Source organism: Sus scrofa, chromosome 4 (genome assembly GCF_000003025.6).
Source record: "Sus scrofa isolate TJ Tabasco breed Duroc chromosome 4, Sscrofa11.1, whole genome shotgun sequence".
Lineage (NCBI taxonomy): Eukaryota > Metazoa > Chordata > Mammalia > Artiodactyla > Suidae > Sus > Sus scrofa.
This window is the reverse complement of record NC_010446.5, coordinates 98,035,740-98,052,555: the sequence shown is the minus strand read 5'-3', so window position 1 is coordinate 98,052,555 and position 16,816 is coordinate 98,035,740. Positions and strand designations below refer to the sequence as shown.

The window sequence follows — 16,816 nt, the reverse complement described above, 5'->3', positions numbered from 1 at the left end:
AGAGTTTGAAATTGAGCCACTGAGTTCCCTTTTTACTACCGGAAAGGGAGTAGAGAGTTTCTGTTTTGGAGACTTGATTTGAAGTTAGTGGAGGAGTTAAAAAGTAAAGTTAGAGAGCTAAAGTGTCCATTGATCCACTGAAATAAGAGCTGTGTGATAATATCATGTGTGACTTCCCTGAGAAAAGCACTTGAAACTTTAGAAGTTGTACTTGAACCTGTAGCTTCTTTTGCTTCAGACCAGAAGATTTCTGAAATTGTCACACTTCACCAAAATTTTATCGTGAGCACAAATGACTTGGAGGTAACTTTTACAGCTCCTTTTCTGACCTTTTTCCCCCTTAAATACTGAGGGAAACCACAGAAGACACGGGATTCAAGGGTTTTTTGCTGGAAATCTTTATGGTAGGGCCGTTCTCATCAGTCCTTGATTCTGGTGGCTTTGTTCTTTCCTGAAGAGCTCCACCAGTAAATGTATACTGTAATCTGACAACTCCAAATGGTAGGGATTTTGTTGAAGTTTTTTTTGGTCCGTGTTCTTTGTCTATAGTGAAAGCTATTTGTACTGATCTCTTTCCTTTAAAGTCTTCCATACTAGTGAAATTAAAACAACCTAAGCCACTTTACTGGAGTGAGAAATTGAAATTTGGAAGTGTTAAATATATATTAAAAAAAAGAAATTTGGAAATGTAAAGATAGAACACAATGCCATGTAGTCAGACTATTACCCAGGTACCATTTTGCTAGGTATTTTATAAGTAGGGAGAGAATTTTCTTTTTGTTTTCTCCGCAAAGGGTTTTGACACCTACACACCTCTTCCTTTTTTTCCTTTTTTTTTTTTTTTTTTTTTTTTGGTCTTTTTGCCATTTCTTGGGCCGCTCCTGCGGCATATGGAGGTTCCTGGGCTAGGGGTCGAATCGGAGCTGTAGCTGCCAGCCTACGCCAGAGCCACAGCAACGCAGGATCCGAGCCGCGTCTGTGACCTACACCACAGCTCACGGCAACGCCGGAACCTTGACCCACTGACCAAGGGCAGGGATCGAAGCTGCAACCTCATGGTTCCTAGTCGGATTCGTTAACCACTGTGCCACGACGGGAACGCCCCTTTTTTTCCTTTTATCCCCTTGGTAGATTCTATCAGAAAACTGACATCAGAATGTGTTTTTTTTTTTCTTTTTTTGCCACACTATAGCATATGGAAGTTCCTGGGCCAGGGATCAAATAGGAGCCACAGCTTCATCTCATCAACACCAGATCCTTAACTCATACCACAACGGGAACTCCCAGAATGTCTTTTTTTTTTTTTTTTTTTTTTTTGGTCTTTTTGCCTTTTCTAGGGCTGCTCCCGTGGCATATGGAGGTTCCCAGGCTAGGGGTCGAATTGGATCTACAGGTGCTGGCCTATACCACAGCCATGCTGGATCCTTAACCCACTGAGCAAGGCCAGGGATCGAACCCACAACCTCATGGTTCCTAGTCAGATTCGTTAACCACTGCACCACTATGGAAACTGCCCAGAATGTCATTTTTTTAAATTACCCATTTATTTCCACCATGGCCGATCAGTGTCAAGTGTAATTATATGAACTTACTAGGCATCCAGTATGTGATACTAATTGGTAATGTGTACTTACAAGTTAGCTTTGAATATCAAAGTGTGTATTATGTTTGTTAATTTCTGTATGGTATTGTGGGTTGATAAAAATTCTTCTGATTAATAACTTTCCTCACATATGTGCTAGCTGCTAGCTGTTACTTATTTTATCAGCCTATTCTTTGATAATGTAATAGCAACTATAGCTTGTGAAATGTACAACAGGATAACACCAGGCCAAACTGGGGAGCAGGAAGATGGGGAGGTTATTTTATCCTTTAAGCTGGATGTTTTCTTCCTAAAATTTTGGGATATTCTTACTTGACATGAAGAAAGCAAAAAGACCAGAGTTGTCAGTTTCTTCTTCTCTTTCTTTTTTTTACTGGGTATATCCTCTTAATCGAGGATACAAGTATACTTCAGGAAGTATGCTGATTTTCTGATAATCTGGTGGAGGGAATCTCTGTGTTACAAAGGTTCAACCCACCATTCAGACTCAGAGTATTTGGATTGATGGTGTTTCCTAGAGGATACCCCTTTCTAGCTCACTTCCCCTGCTGACTTTACTTCTCCACCCTTTCCTATCAAAAGAGAGCATTGTTTAGTTTGTACATAATGGGTTGATCTTGTTTTGTTCATCTCTCCTAATGTGCTACTGTTATTTCTTTATTGTTTTCTGTTTGAACTTTTCCCCTCAACCCCTCCAAACTTTTTTTTTTTTTTTGGTCTTTTTTTGTCTTTTGTTGTTGTTGCTATTTCTTGGGCCGCTCCCGTGGCATATGGAGGTTCCCAGGCTAGGGGTTGAATCGGAGCTGTAGCCACCGGCCTACGCCAGAGCCACAGCAACGTGGGATCCGAGCCGCGTCTGCAACCTACACCACAGCTCACGGCAACGCCGGATCGTTAACCCACTGAGCAAGGGCAGGGACTGAACCCGCAACCTCATGGTTCCTGGTCGGATTCGTTAACCACTGCGCCACGATGGGAACTCCAGTCTGTTTATTTTTAATGGCTGGATACAGTATGTATTAATTTTTAAACATCTGATTCCCAAATAGTCCCCTTACTGTTGGAATCTGAGGGAGACTGACAAAAAAAGAGAGAGAAGGGCAGGGAGTTCCCATCGTGGCGCAGTGGTTAACGAATCCGACCAGGAACCATGAGGTTGCGGGTTCGGTCCCTGCCCTTGCTCAGTGGGTTAACGATCCAGCATTGCCGTGAGCTGTGGTGTAGGTTGCAGATGAGGCTCGGATCTCAAGTTGCTGTGGCCCTGGCGTAGGCTGGTGGCTACAGCTCCGATTCGACCCCTAGCCTGGGAATCTCCATATGCTGCAGGAGTGGCCCAGAAATGGCAAAAAGACAAAAAAAAAAAAACAGAGAGAAGGGCAGATTCTTTGTAGGGAGCTCAGTATAATTATTTGCCTTGTTTACTAAACTGAGCAATATGGAATTAACCCAGGATAAGCACTGTCCCAAAGGATCAGTAATGTTGATGGGCAGTGGGCAAAGGGAAGTTTCGGGAGAGAATGAGAAGAGGTTTTTTTTTAGGATATATAAGTAGCTTAGAATGTTAGCTTTCTTGTGCAGTGTAAGTAAACATACCTGGTAAACTTCAAGTTCTCGTTGACAAGAACGTGTGTAAAAGGGATGGCAGAGGAATTCCTGTCTTGGTGCAGTGGAAAGGAATCTGACTAGGAACTACAAGGTTGCGGGTTCAATCCCTGGCCTTGCTCAGTGTGTTAAGGATCTGGCATTGCTGTGAGCTGTGCTGTAGGTCGCAAATGTGGCTTGGATCCTGAGTTGCTGTGCTGTAGGCTGGCAGCTGTAGCTCCAATTAGACTTAGATCCCTAGCCTGGGAACTTCCATGTTCCTTTTTTTTTTTTTTAAGCTTTTTAGGGTGCAGCCCTAAAAAGGGGGGGATGGCAGAGAAGTAACTTGTCTGTGTCTCTGATTTTCTTGCATTTGAGTCCGGGGGTAGTTGAAGTGCATTGTTGGGAAAGTTAATGCTCATTATATCATTAACGTTTGATTTTCTCAGCTCAAATACACACATTCCAAGTCAGGAATATTCACTGCTTTTTTCAAGATAGTTAAAGCCAGGTTTGGTAATAGAAATGGGAGGTGGTGACCTTCCAGAAATCTCAAATTCTTCTTGGCCATGGGTTGCCTTACCTGTAAGTCTTAAGTCTTTTAAAAAGGACTCAGTTTTTTTTTCCCCCCATAAATTTCAACAAAAATTTTAGTGCCAAGAGATACATAGTTGAGACCTGAGAACCATGAAATTTGCCTTATAGAACTTGAAAATTTATCACTAGAGGAAAATATAGAGTTTTTTTTTTTTTTTTTTTTTTCTTTTTTTTAAGGGCTGCACCCATGGCATATGGAGATTCCCAGGCTAGGGGTCAAATCAGAGCTACAGCTGCTGGCCTACACCACAGCCATGGCAACACTGGATCCTCAACCCACTGAGGGAGGCCAGAGATCTTGAACCTGCAACCTCCTGGTTCCTTGTCGAATTCTTTTCCACTGCGCCACAATGAACTCCGAGATGTTTTCATTTTTAACCTTCTCATTTTCCAAATTAGGAAGCTGAGGTTCAGAGACATTGTTTTTTGGTTTGTTTGTTTGTTTGTTGTCTTTTTGCCATTTCTTGAGCCACTCCTGCAGCATATGGAGGTTCCCAGGCTAGGGGTCTAATCAGAGCTGTAGCCACTGGCCTACGCCAGAGCCACAGCAGCGTAGGATCCGTGCCGTGTCTGCAGCCTACACCACAGCTCATGACAACGCCAGATCGTTAACCCACTGAGCAAGGGCAGGGACCGAACCCACAACCTCATGGTTCCTAGTTGGATTCCTTAACCACTGCTCCACCATGGGAACTCCCAGAAACATTGTTAATAGTCCAGAGACTTGGCATAAAGTCTAATAAATAAGACAGCTCTTAGTAAACTTTTGGCTCATTCCTTGCTGTTTACTTAGTTGGCTCTTAGCTGAGGTTACCCCAGGACTGGGAGATTAAACTGCTTTTGAGCTTTTTTTTTTTTTTTTTTTTTTTTGTCTTTTTGTTGTTGTTGCTATTTCTTGGGCCGCTCCCGTGGCATATGGAGGTTCCCAGGCTAGGGGTTGAATCGGAGCTGTAGCCACCGGCCTACGCCAGAGCCACAGCAACGCAGGATCTGAGCCTCGTCTGCAACCTACACCACAGCTCACGGCAACGCCGGATCGTTAACCCACTGAGCAAGGGCAGGGACCGAACCCGCAACCTCATGGTTCCTAGTCGGATTCATTAACCACTGCACCACGACGGGAACTCCTGAGCTTTTGTTTTTAAGAACGTCTTTGCCTTTCTGACTTTTTTGTAGAAGATCCTTAGGAAAAATTGATACCTGCTAGGAAAATTTATCTTTTCTCTGAGATGTGGCTTGATTTTCTAATTGGCTTGGTTTAGTTCTTATTGAGGGTATAGTAATGCTGTTTGTTTGTTTTTTGAACACCGTCTCTTAGAACTGTGTGCTTTGCAATACTTCTCATTAGACAGGCTGACATTTTAGACATATTTCTGAGTATTTTCATTTGGATAACATGCCTCCTACATGCAATGATATAATTAAAATGGCTTTCAGTATTTCAAGTTAAAGAGGGCCAGAGAGATTGTTTGAGATAGTCCAGCAGACAGCTAAGCTGATGACGTTGTTCTGTTTTTGTTTTTGCTTTTATTTCTTTTTAAATCTCTGGCTCTCAGGAGTTCCCGTCGTGGCTCAGCCATAACAAACCCTCCTAGTATCTATGAGGATGCAGGTTTGATCCCTGACCCCACTCAGTGGGTTAAGGAGCTGGCATTGCCGTGAGCTGTGGTGTAGGTGAGCTGTGGTGTAGGTGCAGAGGTGGCTCGGATCTAGCATTGCTGTGGCTGCAGCGTAGGCCAGCAGCTGCAGCTCCAGTTCAATTCCCTAGCCTAGGAATTTCCATATGCTGCAGGTGTGGCCCTAAAAAGACAATAAATCAAATCAAATCAGATCAAATCTCTGGCTGTCAATATTATCAACCAAAATCCCCCCTAGGAATTAGCAATTTGCTTCCAAAGAGCCAGCTTTCTTTTGGGCCTTACGTATAGGAATTATGGACACATTTGTGGGGTAGTATTATTGGTAGCTCATTGAGCTAGGTCTCCGGGATTGCTTCTTTATGACCTGTTGAGGCAAACCTCCAGTTGTCTGAGGAATGCACATCCGGCCAGCCTCTAGTGTCCCCAAATTATATGTGTACTTAAAACACTGAAGTCAGCCACACACTGCCTCTTAGTTTTTCATCTAGTACATGATGTCATCTCATCGCTGACGGAAATGCTTGTGCTCTGAAAGCACTGGGAGAGGCTCTGGTATTAGGGCCAGCTCTGTTTTGTTCTTGGCACTGGTGAGGGTGTGGGTATAGGCTATAGGTCTTCTCTTGGAGCTGTTACTATTTGAAAATAACTTTGTTTCAGTTATCTCCTCTTTTTATGGCTCCCCCTCTGAAGTTTGCCTTTTTCACACTTCTAAGAATTTATATTGATTTTTTTTTTGCTACCATTTTCTCCTTCCTCTCAATAGTGAATCTTAGTCTCCAGTGTTTTAGTGGTAGCAAGCAGATTTATGAAGTCATGGTGGTGTTTTGCCAAGTGACTAGAAAACCAGCCCCTTTGGGTACCTTTTTTTATCACAAACACAATTTAGTTTGGGGCCAAGGACCAAAATGGAGTGCTCCCTTAAGACTAGTACAGAGTTACCCAGAAAATTTTCTGTGACATGGTGTGATGATTCTGCTTTGTATTTTAGTAATAATTATTGGGTTGTTTCAACTTTGGCACTTCATTTGGCTGGTTCAGCTGTTTTGAAATTATTTTAGTAACGTTAAAGATTTATCAGATAGTTTTTATAATTTAGAGGTTAGATCTTTTATATTTTTCAAGTATCCAGGAAATATGCTGAAATTAGGTATCCCTGTTTTATAGGAGAATTTCTATAGTTCTGAAGGATATGAAAGGTAACCTCTTTAGAGAGGACCTGATATCAAATGTAGGTTTGTTTCAGGTTGTACAGGCATCTCAAAGTAATAATAGAGAAAGGGAGAGAGTGTATAGAACTCATGCTTATTTGTAGCTTGGAATTGTCAGCAGCTTTCGAAGCATCATCTTTTCACATTTTTCCATGTAGTCTATTTCTACAGCAGCATAATATGATTGTAATGAGCTTGAGTTAATATGTGGGGAGGGAGGTGATGGTGTTCTGTATGTGTGGAAGTGTTGATAGCAGTTTACTGGGAAAAATGGGTTATAAAACAACAATAAAACTATTCCTGTTTATCTTTTCTTTAATTGTTAAATTACCTAATTATTTCTTATGGAAAGTTTATATAGACAAGGAAAAATAGAAATTTAAAGTTACAAAATCAGGAGTTCCATGGTGGCCTAGCAGTTAAGGATCAGCCATTGTCACTGCTGCTGTGGCATGGGTTTCATCCCTGGCCTGGGAACTTCTGAATGCAGACCAAAAATAGATAAATAAACACGAAGTCTCCAAAAATAATAAGTATATAGGAATTTCCGTGTTGGCTCAGTAGTTAATGAACCCAACTAGCCACTATGAGGACGTGGGTTCAATCCCTGGCCTCAATCAGTGGGTTAAGGATCCAGCATTGCCATGAGCTGTGGTGTAGATCACAGACACAGCTTGGATCCTAAGTTGCTGTGGGCTGTGGTGAAGGCTGGTGGCTACAGCTCAGATTCAGCCCCTAGCCTGGGAACCTCCATATGCCATGAGTGCTGCCCTAAAAAGATAAATAAATAAGTAAATAAAAATAACGTTATCAAATCAACTTAATCCTACTAATATGGTCATATTTTAACATTTTGGTATATAATCTTTTGGAATTGTTTTTTGGCTGCACCTATGGTATGTAGAAGTTCCCAGGCCAGGGATCAAACCTGAGCCACAGCAATGACAACGCTGGATCCTTAACCCACTGTGCCACCAGGGAACTCCCTATACCTGAAATTTTTTTGCCAATCTGAAATCACTTCATATTGAAATTGTTTGGGTTACAAGTTTTGTGATAACTCCTGGAATTTTTCTGCCAGAGATTCTCCTTCTCCCTCTGTGTGTGTGTGTGTGTCTATATATATATATATTTTTTTAAATTTACCTAGAACTGCGGAAAATCATCTCACATTTCACAGTATGGTGCTGGGGATCAGGCCAGGTCTTGTTCATAATCTTAAACTTTAGGGAGTTCCCCTTGTGGTACAGCAGAAAGGAATCTGACTAGAATCCTGAGGATGCTGGTTTGATCCCTGCCCTTGCTCAGTGGGTTAAGGATCCAGCGTTGCTATGAGCTGTGGTGTAGGTTGAAGATATGTCAGATACTGTGTTGCTATGGCTGTGGCGTAGGCCAGCAGCTGTAGCTCCAACTTGACCCCTAGCCTGGGAACTTCCATGTGCCAGGAGTGCGGCCCTAAAAAGCAAAATAATAATAATTTTAAACTTTAGAGTTGTGATTTTTTTGGTAATTTAGGAGGGAGTTGCGGCATTCAGAAGTTCCTGAGCCCAGTATCAAAGCCATGCCACAGCAGTGACCCAAGCCATAGCAGTGACATCTCCAATCCTTAACCCAAACTGCCACCAGAGAACTCCTGCTGTTGTTTTTTTAAATATGTATATTCTGCCGTAAGCAAGTAGAACTCCAGAAGTAAGTGATAACTTTCTGTTTTTCCTCATTTAGGTTTCAACTTTCTGTGCTGTGGGGTCAACCGTAAGAGAGGTAGATCTGATGCGTATCTGTGCTGAAGAAGCATGAGCTCCTTGTAGTTACTAGCAGCCAACTCTTCTTCCCCGTAACAACTGCAGACTTTTTTTTAGTAGTAGTACATGGTCTTCTTCTGAGAAGGCTGTGGATGTCTTGCAAGCATTATTTGACTTTAGCTCCCATTTCCCTCTACCCTCTCCAAAAAAAAGATGCTATCTTAACATTGAAACTTATTTCTCACATTTCCATGGTATAAAATGAATCAGTTGAGTATCTTTTATCTCCCTCAAAGTTTCCCATAACTCCATCTCCTTTCTTTCAGTAAATGGATCTCTTTTTCTTTCCTTTTTTTTTTTTAAGGGCTGCACCTGCAGTACATAGAGGTTCCCAGGCTAGGGATTCAATTGGAGCTGCAACTGCCATTCTACTCCACAGCCACAGCAGTGCCAGATCTGAGCCACATCTGTGACCTACACTACAGCTCATCTGCAACACCAGATCCTTAACCCACTGAGCGAGGCCAGGGATCGAACCTGCATCCTCATGAATACTACCTGGGTTCATTACTGCTGAGCCACAATGGAAACACCTTCTTTTTCCTTTCTGTTGCACCTCTCATTTCCCTTGACCCTTCCTATCCTGTAGATGGAGTTTTAATTCACAGTATAATATCTCCATTTTAGGAGTTCCTGCTCTGGTGCAGTGGGTTAAGGATCCAGTGTTGCTGCAGCTTTTGGGGCTTGGATTTGATCACTTGCCTGGAAATTTCCCTATGCCTCAGGTGTGGCCCCCCCCCAAAAAAATCTCCATTTTAATTTAATTACTTTTTTTTTTTTTTTTTTTTTTTACTTTATAGGGCTGTACCTGTGACACATGGAAGTTCCCAGGCTAGGGGTCAAATTGGAGCTATAGCTGCCAGCCCATACCACAGCAACACCAGATATGAGCCATGTCTGTGACCTACACTGCAACTCACAGCAATGCTAGATCCTTAACCACTGAGTGAGGCCAGGGATCGGACCCACATCCTCATGGAGACTCATAGGGTTTGTTACCACTGAGCCACAACAGAAACACTCCAAAATCTCCATTCTAATAGATGAGGTAACCAAGGCCTAGAGAGTTTTAACCAACTTGTCCATGATTACCTAGTTAGTAAATGGTAGATCTAGTATTCAAACCTAGCCAACCTGGGTGTTCTGATTTCAGAGTTCACATTCCTACCCAGTATACCTTAATGCTCTCTCACTAATCTGCAAGTCTGTGTGTGAACTAACTTGGCTTTAAACCAGATTAAATATTCATTGTCGAATGGCTACTGACTGAACCAGGAGTCCTTGGTGAAGAAAAGTGTAGAAAGGAACTTCCCATTCTGACTTAGAGCTCTTCTAAAAAACGCAGCAGAATTCTGAGCTCCTCCATGCACAGTATGTGGTGTTATTGATCATTCTTTCAGAAAATATTTTAGAAGTTAATGTGGATTTATGCTAAGGATTGGTAACTGATTCTGCAGTCAATTCCGAGATCACCAATACAAAACAAAAGAGTGCCTTTTTAATCATTGCAAATTCAGTAATCATAACCTTCATGCTTTTAATCAGAGCAAGTCACAGTTTACACCAAAAAAAGAAAAGTCATCTGAGACGAATGGAGCTCTTTTTTTTTTCCCCCCTCTTTTTCTTTTTTTTTTCTTTTCTGGCCTCCTCATGGCCTGTGGAGTTCACAGGCTAGGGATCAGATCTGAGCTGAAGTTGCAGCCTGTGCCACAGCTGCACCAAGACTGGATCCTCTAACCCACTGTGCCAGGCCAGGAATTAAACCTGTGTCTTGGTGCTGCAGAGGTGCCACTGATCCCATTGCACCACAGTGGGAACTTCAGGGACCTTTTATATTTATTATTGTTATTACTACTGTTTGCTTTTTAGGGCCACACCCGCATCATATGGAAGTTTCCAGGCTAGGGGTCGAATCGGAGCTCCAGCTGCCAGCCTACACCAGAGCCTCAGCAATGCCAGATCCGAGCTGCATCTGCAACCTACACCACAGCTCACCGCAACGTTAGATCCCTAACCCACTGAGCAAGGCCAGGGATCGAACCTGAAACTTCGTAGTCGGATTCGTTAACCACTGAGCCATGATGGGAATTCCTATTATTGTTTTTTTGTGTGTGGTTTGTTTTTTTGTTTTGTTTTGCTTTTTAGGGCCATACCCATAGCATATGGAGGTTCCCAGGCTAAGAGTCTAATCTGAGCTGCAGCTGCCAGCCTATACTACAGCCACAGCAACTTGAGATCCAAGCCTTGTCTGTGACCTGCACCACAAGCTCATGGCAGTGCCAGATCCTTGACCCACTGAGCGAGGTCAGGGATTGAACCCACAACCTCATGGTTCCTATTCAGATCGTTTCCTCTGCACCACCACGGGAACTCCTTGTTATTGTTTATTTTACTGAGAGGAACTGAAGGAGGATTCTACTGTTAATCCTCTGTCAATAAAAATAGTGTCGTTTGGACTTTCTGTCGTGGATCAGCAGATTGCCCCACCTCCACCCCCACCCCCTATAACCTTTCTAAAACTTTGTTAGCATTTCAGTTTAGTCTTATAGTCAGCATTAAGGAGAAATAGGATAATGAAGATACCCATGCAGTGGAAAAAAAGGTAGAGATATCATAAACTTTTCCAGGTCAGGAATACATAACTCTTTGTCTATAGTGCCTAGCATAATTCCTGACATATAACCAATGATCAATAAATAGTTACTGAAAAATGATGGAGGGGGTTGTAGAACAGAAATAATCCAGCATTGAACTGGTGCTGAGATGTATTAAAATTGAGCCAGCGAGGAGAAACTGGCTTAGGACTTTGTCTATAGCATTTATAGCAAGCCCTCAGCTTTTTTTTTGTTTTGTTTTTGTTTTTGTTTTTTGTCTTTTTGCCATTTCTTGAGTCACTCCCACGGCATATGGAGGTTCCCAGGCTAGGGGTCGAATCAGAGCTGTAGCCACCGGCCTATGCCAGAGCCACAGCAACGCAGGATCCGAGCCACGTCTGCGACCTACACCACAGCTCACGGCAACTGCCGGATCCTTAACCCACTGAGCGAGGCCAGGGATCGAACCCGCAACCTCATGGTTCCTAGTCAGATTCATTAACCACTGAGCCACAACAGGAACTCCAAGCCCTTAGCTTTTATACCTATGCTTGGGTAATGTGTTCTCTCTTGTAGCATATGCCACATTGCCTAGTGTGGACTGATGATAATGTAGGCATTTAAATAATAATCCTTCACAGAGTTTTGGCTTCGATGGGGACAGGCAGGTCCCAAATTCCTCACAGAGAAAGGTTTTTTCCCTGAGGAAGGGTAACTATAACATTAGGACTCTGAAAGTTTCCACTGGTGCAGGTTGAGTGCAGGTTCAATCCCTGGCCTTGCTCAGTGGGTTGGGGTTCAGCGTTGCTCTGAGCTGTGTTGTAGGTCGCAGATGTGGCTCAGATCTGGCATTGCTGTGGCTATGGTATGGGCCAGCACCAGTGGCTCCAGTTCGACCCCTAGCCTGGAAACTTCCAGATGCCAAGGGTACGGCCCTAAAAGCAAAACAAAACATTATTACTCTGCCTTACACTCAGTTTTCCCCCCTAAAATGAGGATGATGTATATGGATTGTGGATGTGGATTATAAAATGATAGCATATACTTTTCAGAGGGTATTTTTCCACAACACACTAGAAAACTTTCTTTTGAGTGATACTCTAGTCTTATCCACAGGGATGAATCTCATTCTCTGTAAATATTAGCTGGATGGCGTTACTAAGCTGGATGTTGGCATGCTGAGTTGGCCTTCTCTCTTTTTTTCCACTTTTTCCTCCTCTCCCTTCTGAAGAGAAAGCTTGATGATGAGATCAGCAGGTACAGTGCTGATGACTCTTCAACCTCAGTAGGCAGTTTCTCATTGGGAGAACCTTGAGCCAAATGGTCAAGCCTTAGCAGATGGTATCTAGTTCCTTGAAATGTCACTCTGCTCTTACTGGGTTTCTCGTGGACCAAGCCAGGAGTTACAGCAACACTGATACAATTCTCTAGATATTTTTCTCTTCTTGTCTATTCTTCTTGGTTGGAGCTCTGATCTGTTCCCTAGGGGCAAGACTTCAGGCAAGGAAGAGAGCAAGTCTTAGGTCCTGATCCTCCTTCCTGTGTTACTTGTTCTAATTATCATTATTTGGACCCTGATATCCTTCTAACTGCTTCAGCAGTGGTGTTCTCGGTATTAATCCAAGCTTCGCAGTTGCAGATAGCTAAGTAATCGGCACCATATTCTACTGAGTGAAGTTCTCCCACCCTCATTCTGGGTACTTTATAAGCAAAAGAGTAGCAATCCTAGGGCTATGTGTCTGTGTGATAAAACTAGGAAAGGTAGCAAAGTAGAACTTTTAGGGAGTTTCTAAGAAAGCCCCAAACATACTCTCTGCTGTGAAGTCACTTAATCACTTACCTTGCTTCTTTTTTCTCCTCACTGTTGTTTACCTTGGTCCAGTGAACTCCTTCATGCAGAAGGTTATGTTCTAGAAGAGGCTGTTGGCTCTTGATTCTGCAGATCCCTCCAAACCCCTTCATCTGGGGTAAGAGGAAGGGATAAGCCTAGCACTGACCAAGGAGGCCAGAATCAGTGTTTTCTTCTCAATTGAAAGCATTACTGATTTCCTCATTGAGAATCACTGATTCTGTAGTTGCTTGTACACTTGCCAAAGGGTGTGTTGGGGGAGGAGAAGGCTGAGGGTTTTTGGAGGAGCTAAGAACTTTAACATGCTAATTAGAATTCATGAAGGTCTAGGTAATTGAACATTAACCCTTCCTGTGGGCCTAACTTGCCTCTTACATTAGAAATCGCATATGATAACATTTGTATAGCATGTCACAGTCCGTGAAATACTTTGATTTAGTTTATCCTTCATCTTTACATAAACCTTCTAATATAGGTTCCCTTTTTTTTTTTAGTTAGCAATTTGCCTGAGTAACAGGGATTTGAAGCCAAGTATTTATTTATTTTTTTTATCTTTATTTTAGGGCCACACCTGCAGCATATGGAGGTTCCCAGGCTAGGGGTTGAATCAGAGCTGTAGCTGCTGGCTTATGCCACAGCCACAGCAACATCAGATCTGAGCTTCCTCTGCAACCTACACCATAGCTCATGGCAATGCCGGATCCTCAACCCACTGAGCGAGGCCAGTGATTGAACCCACAACCTCATGGTTCCTGGTCGGATCTGTTTCCACTGCACCACGATGGGAACTCCCTGAACCCAAGTCTTCTGATTTTTTTTTTTTTTTTTTTCTCTTTTTTTTCTTTTCATTTCTTTTTCTTTTTTTTTTTTGGTCTTCTTGTCGTTTTAGGGCCACACCCACTTCATTTGGAGGTTCCCAGACAAGGGGTCCAGTGGAGCTGGTTTACGCTAGGGCCACAGCAGTGCTGGATCCAAGCCGCATCTGCAGCCTACACCACAGCTTGCGGCTACTCCAGATCCTTAACCCACTGAGCAAGGCCAGGGATCAAACCCTCGTCCTCATGGATGCTAGTCGGGTTTGTTAACCGCTGAGCCACAACAGGAACTCCTCCTTATTTTTCTTTTTTGGCCACCCCTATGGGATTGAATATGAGCTGGAGCTGCGACCTCTGCCACAGCTGTAGCAAGACTGGATCCTTAACCCACTGTACCACAGTGGGAACTCCCAAGTCTTCTGATTTTTAAATAGCGTATTGGCTCGCTCATCTAAATTTTTTTTTTTTTTTTTTTTTTAATTTTTGTCTTTTTTTTTTGCTATTTCTTGGGCCGCTCACACGGCATATGGAGGTTCCCAGGCTAGGGGTCTAATCGGAGCTGTAGCCACCGGCCTACGCCAGAGCCACAGCAATGCAGGATCCGAGCTGCGTCTGCAACCTACACCACAGCTTACGGCATGCCGGATCGTTAACCCACTGAGCAAGGGCAGGGACGGAACCCGCAATCTCATGGTTCCTAGTCAGATTCGTTAACCACTGCGCCACAACGGGAACTCCCTAAATGGTTTTAAGATATAAAAAGTTTACGTTTTCTGGATGCCTTAAATTTTGCCGTAAATCAGTAGCAGCTTTTTTTGTTTTTGGTTTTTTGGCCACAGTGTACAGTGTCTTAATGTGGGATCTCAGGTCCCACATCAGGGATTGAACTGGGCCATGGTAGTAAAAGCACTGAGTCCTAACCACTAGACCACCAGGGAACTCCCAGTAGCAGTTTTAATCAAAGTGCGTCCTGGCTTGTTGTTCATGGAAGCTTTAACTTAGTGTTCCAGTCCTAAAATGGTCTTTTTACCTGAAGTCCACCTGATTGAAGATGAAGGATCCTACAAAAAGCATAGTTTGTTGGACTGCTGGTTTTTAAGTTTCTGAATCATTTTATGAAGCACATCCTTCTAACAGCTAGATGACATTTCCCTTGCCTCCTTTTTGGGGAAGAGGATTGAAAACCATCTGTTCCCCTTAATTTTGCTACTCTGACTCACTAGGGGAAGGAAATTTTGCTGCTTTGCCTCTTAGTACCAGTAATGCTTTGTCTGTGGCCTTTGTACTCCTAAGGCTACCACAGTCTCTTCTTTGAGCCTAGCTATATTCTGAAATTCTCAGGGCCCTTGATCATTGGTCTTACTCATAATCAGAGCTTTACCTGGTGGCCCTTAATGCTATCTTGTCTCTTGCTGTTTTACCATTAATTTTTTTTTTTTTTTTTTTTTGGCTGCCCCACAGTATATGGAGTTCCTGGGCCAGGAATCAGATCCAAGCTGCAGATACGACCTACAGCTGTGGCAACACTGGATTCTTAACCCACTGTGCCTGGCCTGAGATCGAACCTGTGTCCCAGCATTCCAGAGATGCTGCCAATGCCATTGTGCCACAGCAGGAATTCCACCATTAATCTTTTTTTTTTTTTCTTCTTTTTTTACAAGCTACCTTTTTTTGGGTCTTTTTGTCTTTCTAGGGCTGCACCTGGGGCACATGGAGGTTCCTGGGCTAGGGGTCTAATTGCAGCTGTAGGCACCGGCCTGTGCCAGAGCCACAGCAATGCCAGGATCTATGTCTGCAACCTACACCACAGCTCACAGCAAAGCTGGATCCTTAACCCACTGAGCAAGGCCAGGGATTGAACCTGCAACCTCATGGTTCCTAGTAGTCGAATTTGTTAACCACTGAACCACAACAGGAACTCCTCCACCATTAATCTTTATATTATTGGGGATTCATCCCATTTAGATTCTTCTTTTTAATTTTCCTTAAATTGGCTAATCTTTTTATTATAGTTGATAAATTGGCTAATCTTTGTTCTTTCTGAATTCCTTAGAACTAGATCAAAGTAATGTATCAGTAGTACTTGAAGAAAAAAGGCCAACATTCTCCAATATGAAGTGGGAGAAAGGTCTGTTTCCTTGAGTGATCATGTCTCCAGTGTGATCATGGATGAAAGTTATAAGCATGACAGACCCTTAAGAATTGATCTAACTGGAGTTCCCATTGTGGCTTAGCGGTAATGAACTCAACTAGTATCCATGAGGTCGCTGGTTCAATCTCTGGCCCCGCTCAGTGGGTTACAGATCCGAAGTTGCCATGAGCTGTGGTGTATGTCACAGATGTGACTCATATCTGACCTTGCTGTGGCTGCAGCTCTGATTTGACCCCTAGCCTAGGAACTTACATGTTCCATATCTGCAGCCCTAAAAAGAAAAAAAAAATGATATAACCTTTGAGGGTTTTTTTTTTTGTTTTTCTGTTTTTCCTGTAGATAATAGTCTTTTAGTCACTTTTATTTTGGTTGCGTCCACAATGTGAGGAAGTTCTTAGGCCAGGGATTGAACCCATGCCTCAGCAGTGACAATGCCAGATCCTCTTTTTTCTTTAAATTGGTTAAGGATTTGGTGCTGTCATGAGCTGTGATGTAGGTCACAATGCAGCTGGCATCTGGTGTGGCTGTGGCGTAGGCCAGCAGCTGCAGCCCTGATTGGACCCCTAGCCTGGGAACTTCTATATGCAAGTGTGCCCTAAAAAAGAAAATTACACAGTTATCTTACACATCTATGCAGGTTAAATATTTAGCAAGTAAAACTTACTTTAGTAAGTAAGTAAATACCAACAAATTCCTGTTGGGTTTACAGCAGAAATCAAGACAAGGTTATGGAGAAGTTCCCATTGTGGCACAGCGGAAACAAGAATCTGACTAGGAACCATGGGTTTTGGGGTTGCGGGTTCGATCCCTGGCCTTGCTCACTGGGTTAAGGATCTGGCGTTGCCATGAGCTGTGGTGTAGGTCAAAAATGTGGCTCGGATCCTGCATTGCTGTGGCTCTGATGTAGGCTGGTGGCTACAGCTCCGATTTGACCCCTATCCTGGGAACCTCCATATGCCACGAATACAGCCCTAA

At 43.1% G+C, this 16,816-nt stretch overlaps 1 protein-coding gene across 6 annotated transcripts in view; it reads left to right on the top strand.

Annotated features, from left to right (window-relative positions):
- The window catches only part of PIP5K1A (phosphatidylinositol-4-phosphate 5-kinase type 1 alpha), a 49,226-nt gene that overhangs the window by 9,611 nt on the left and 22,799 nt on the right, over positions 1-16,816 (top strand). For 2 of the 6 annotated variants that reach the window (XR_002343026.1, XM_005663464.3), the window contains exon 2: positions 8,352-8,390. Coding sequence is in view for 1 of the 2 variants with exons in the window: in XM_005663464.3 (XP_005663521.1) it covers positions 8,352-8,390 (39 nt within the window). In the remaining variant the exon portion in view is untranslated. 6 annotated transcript variants of the gene reach the window in all.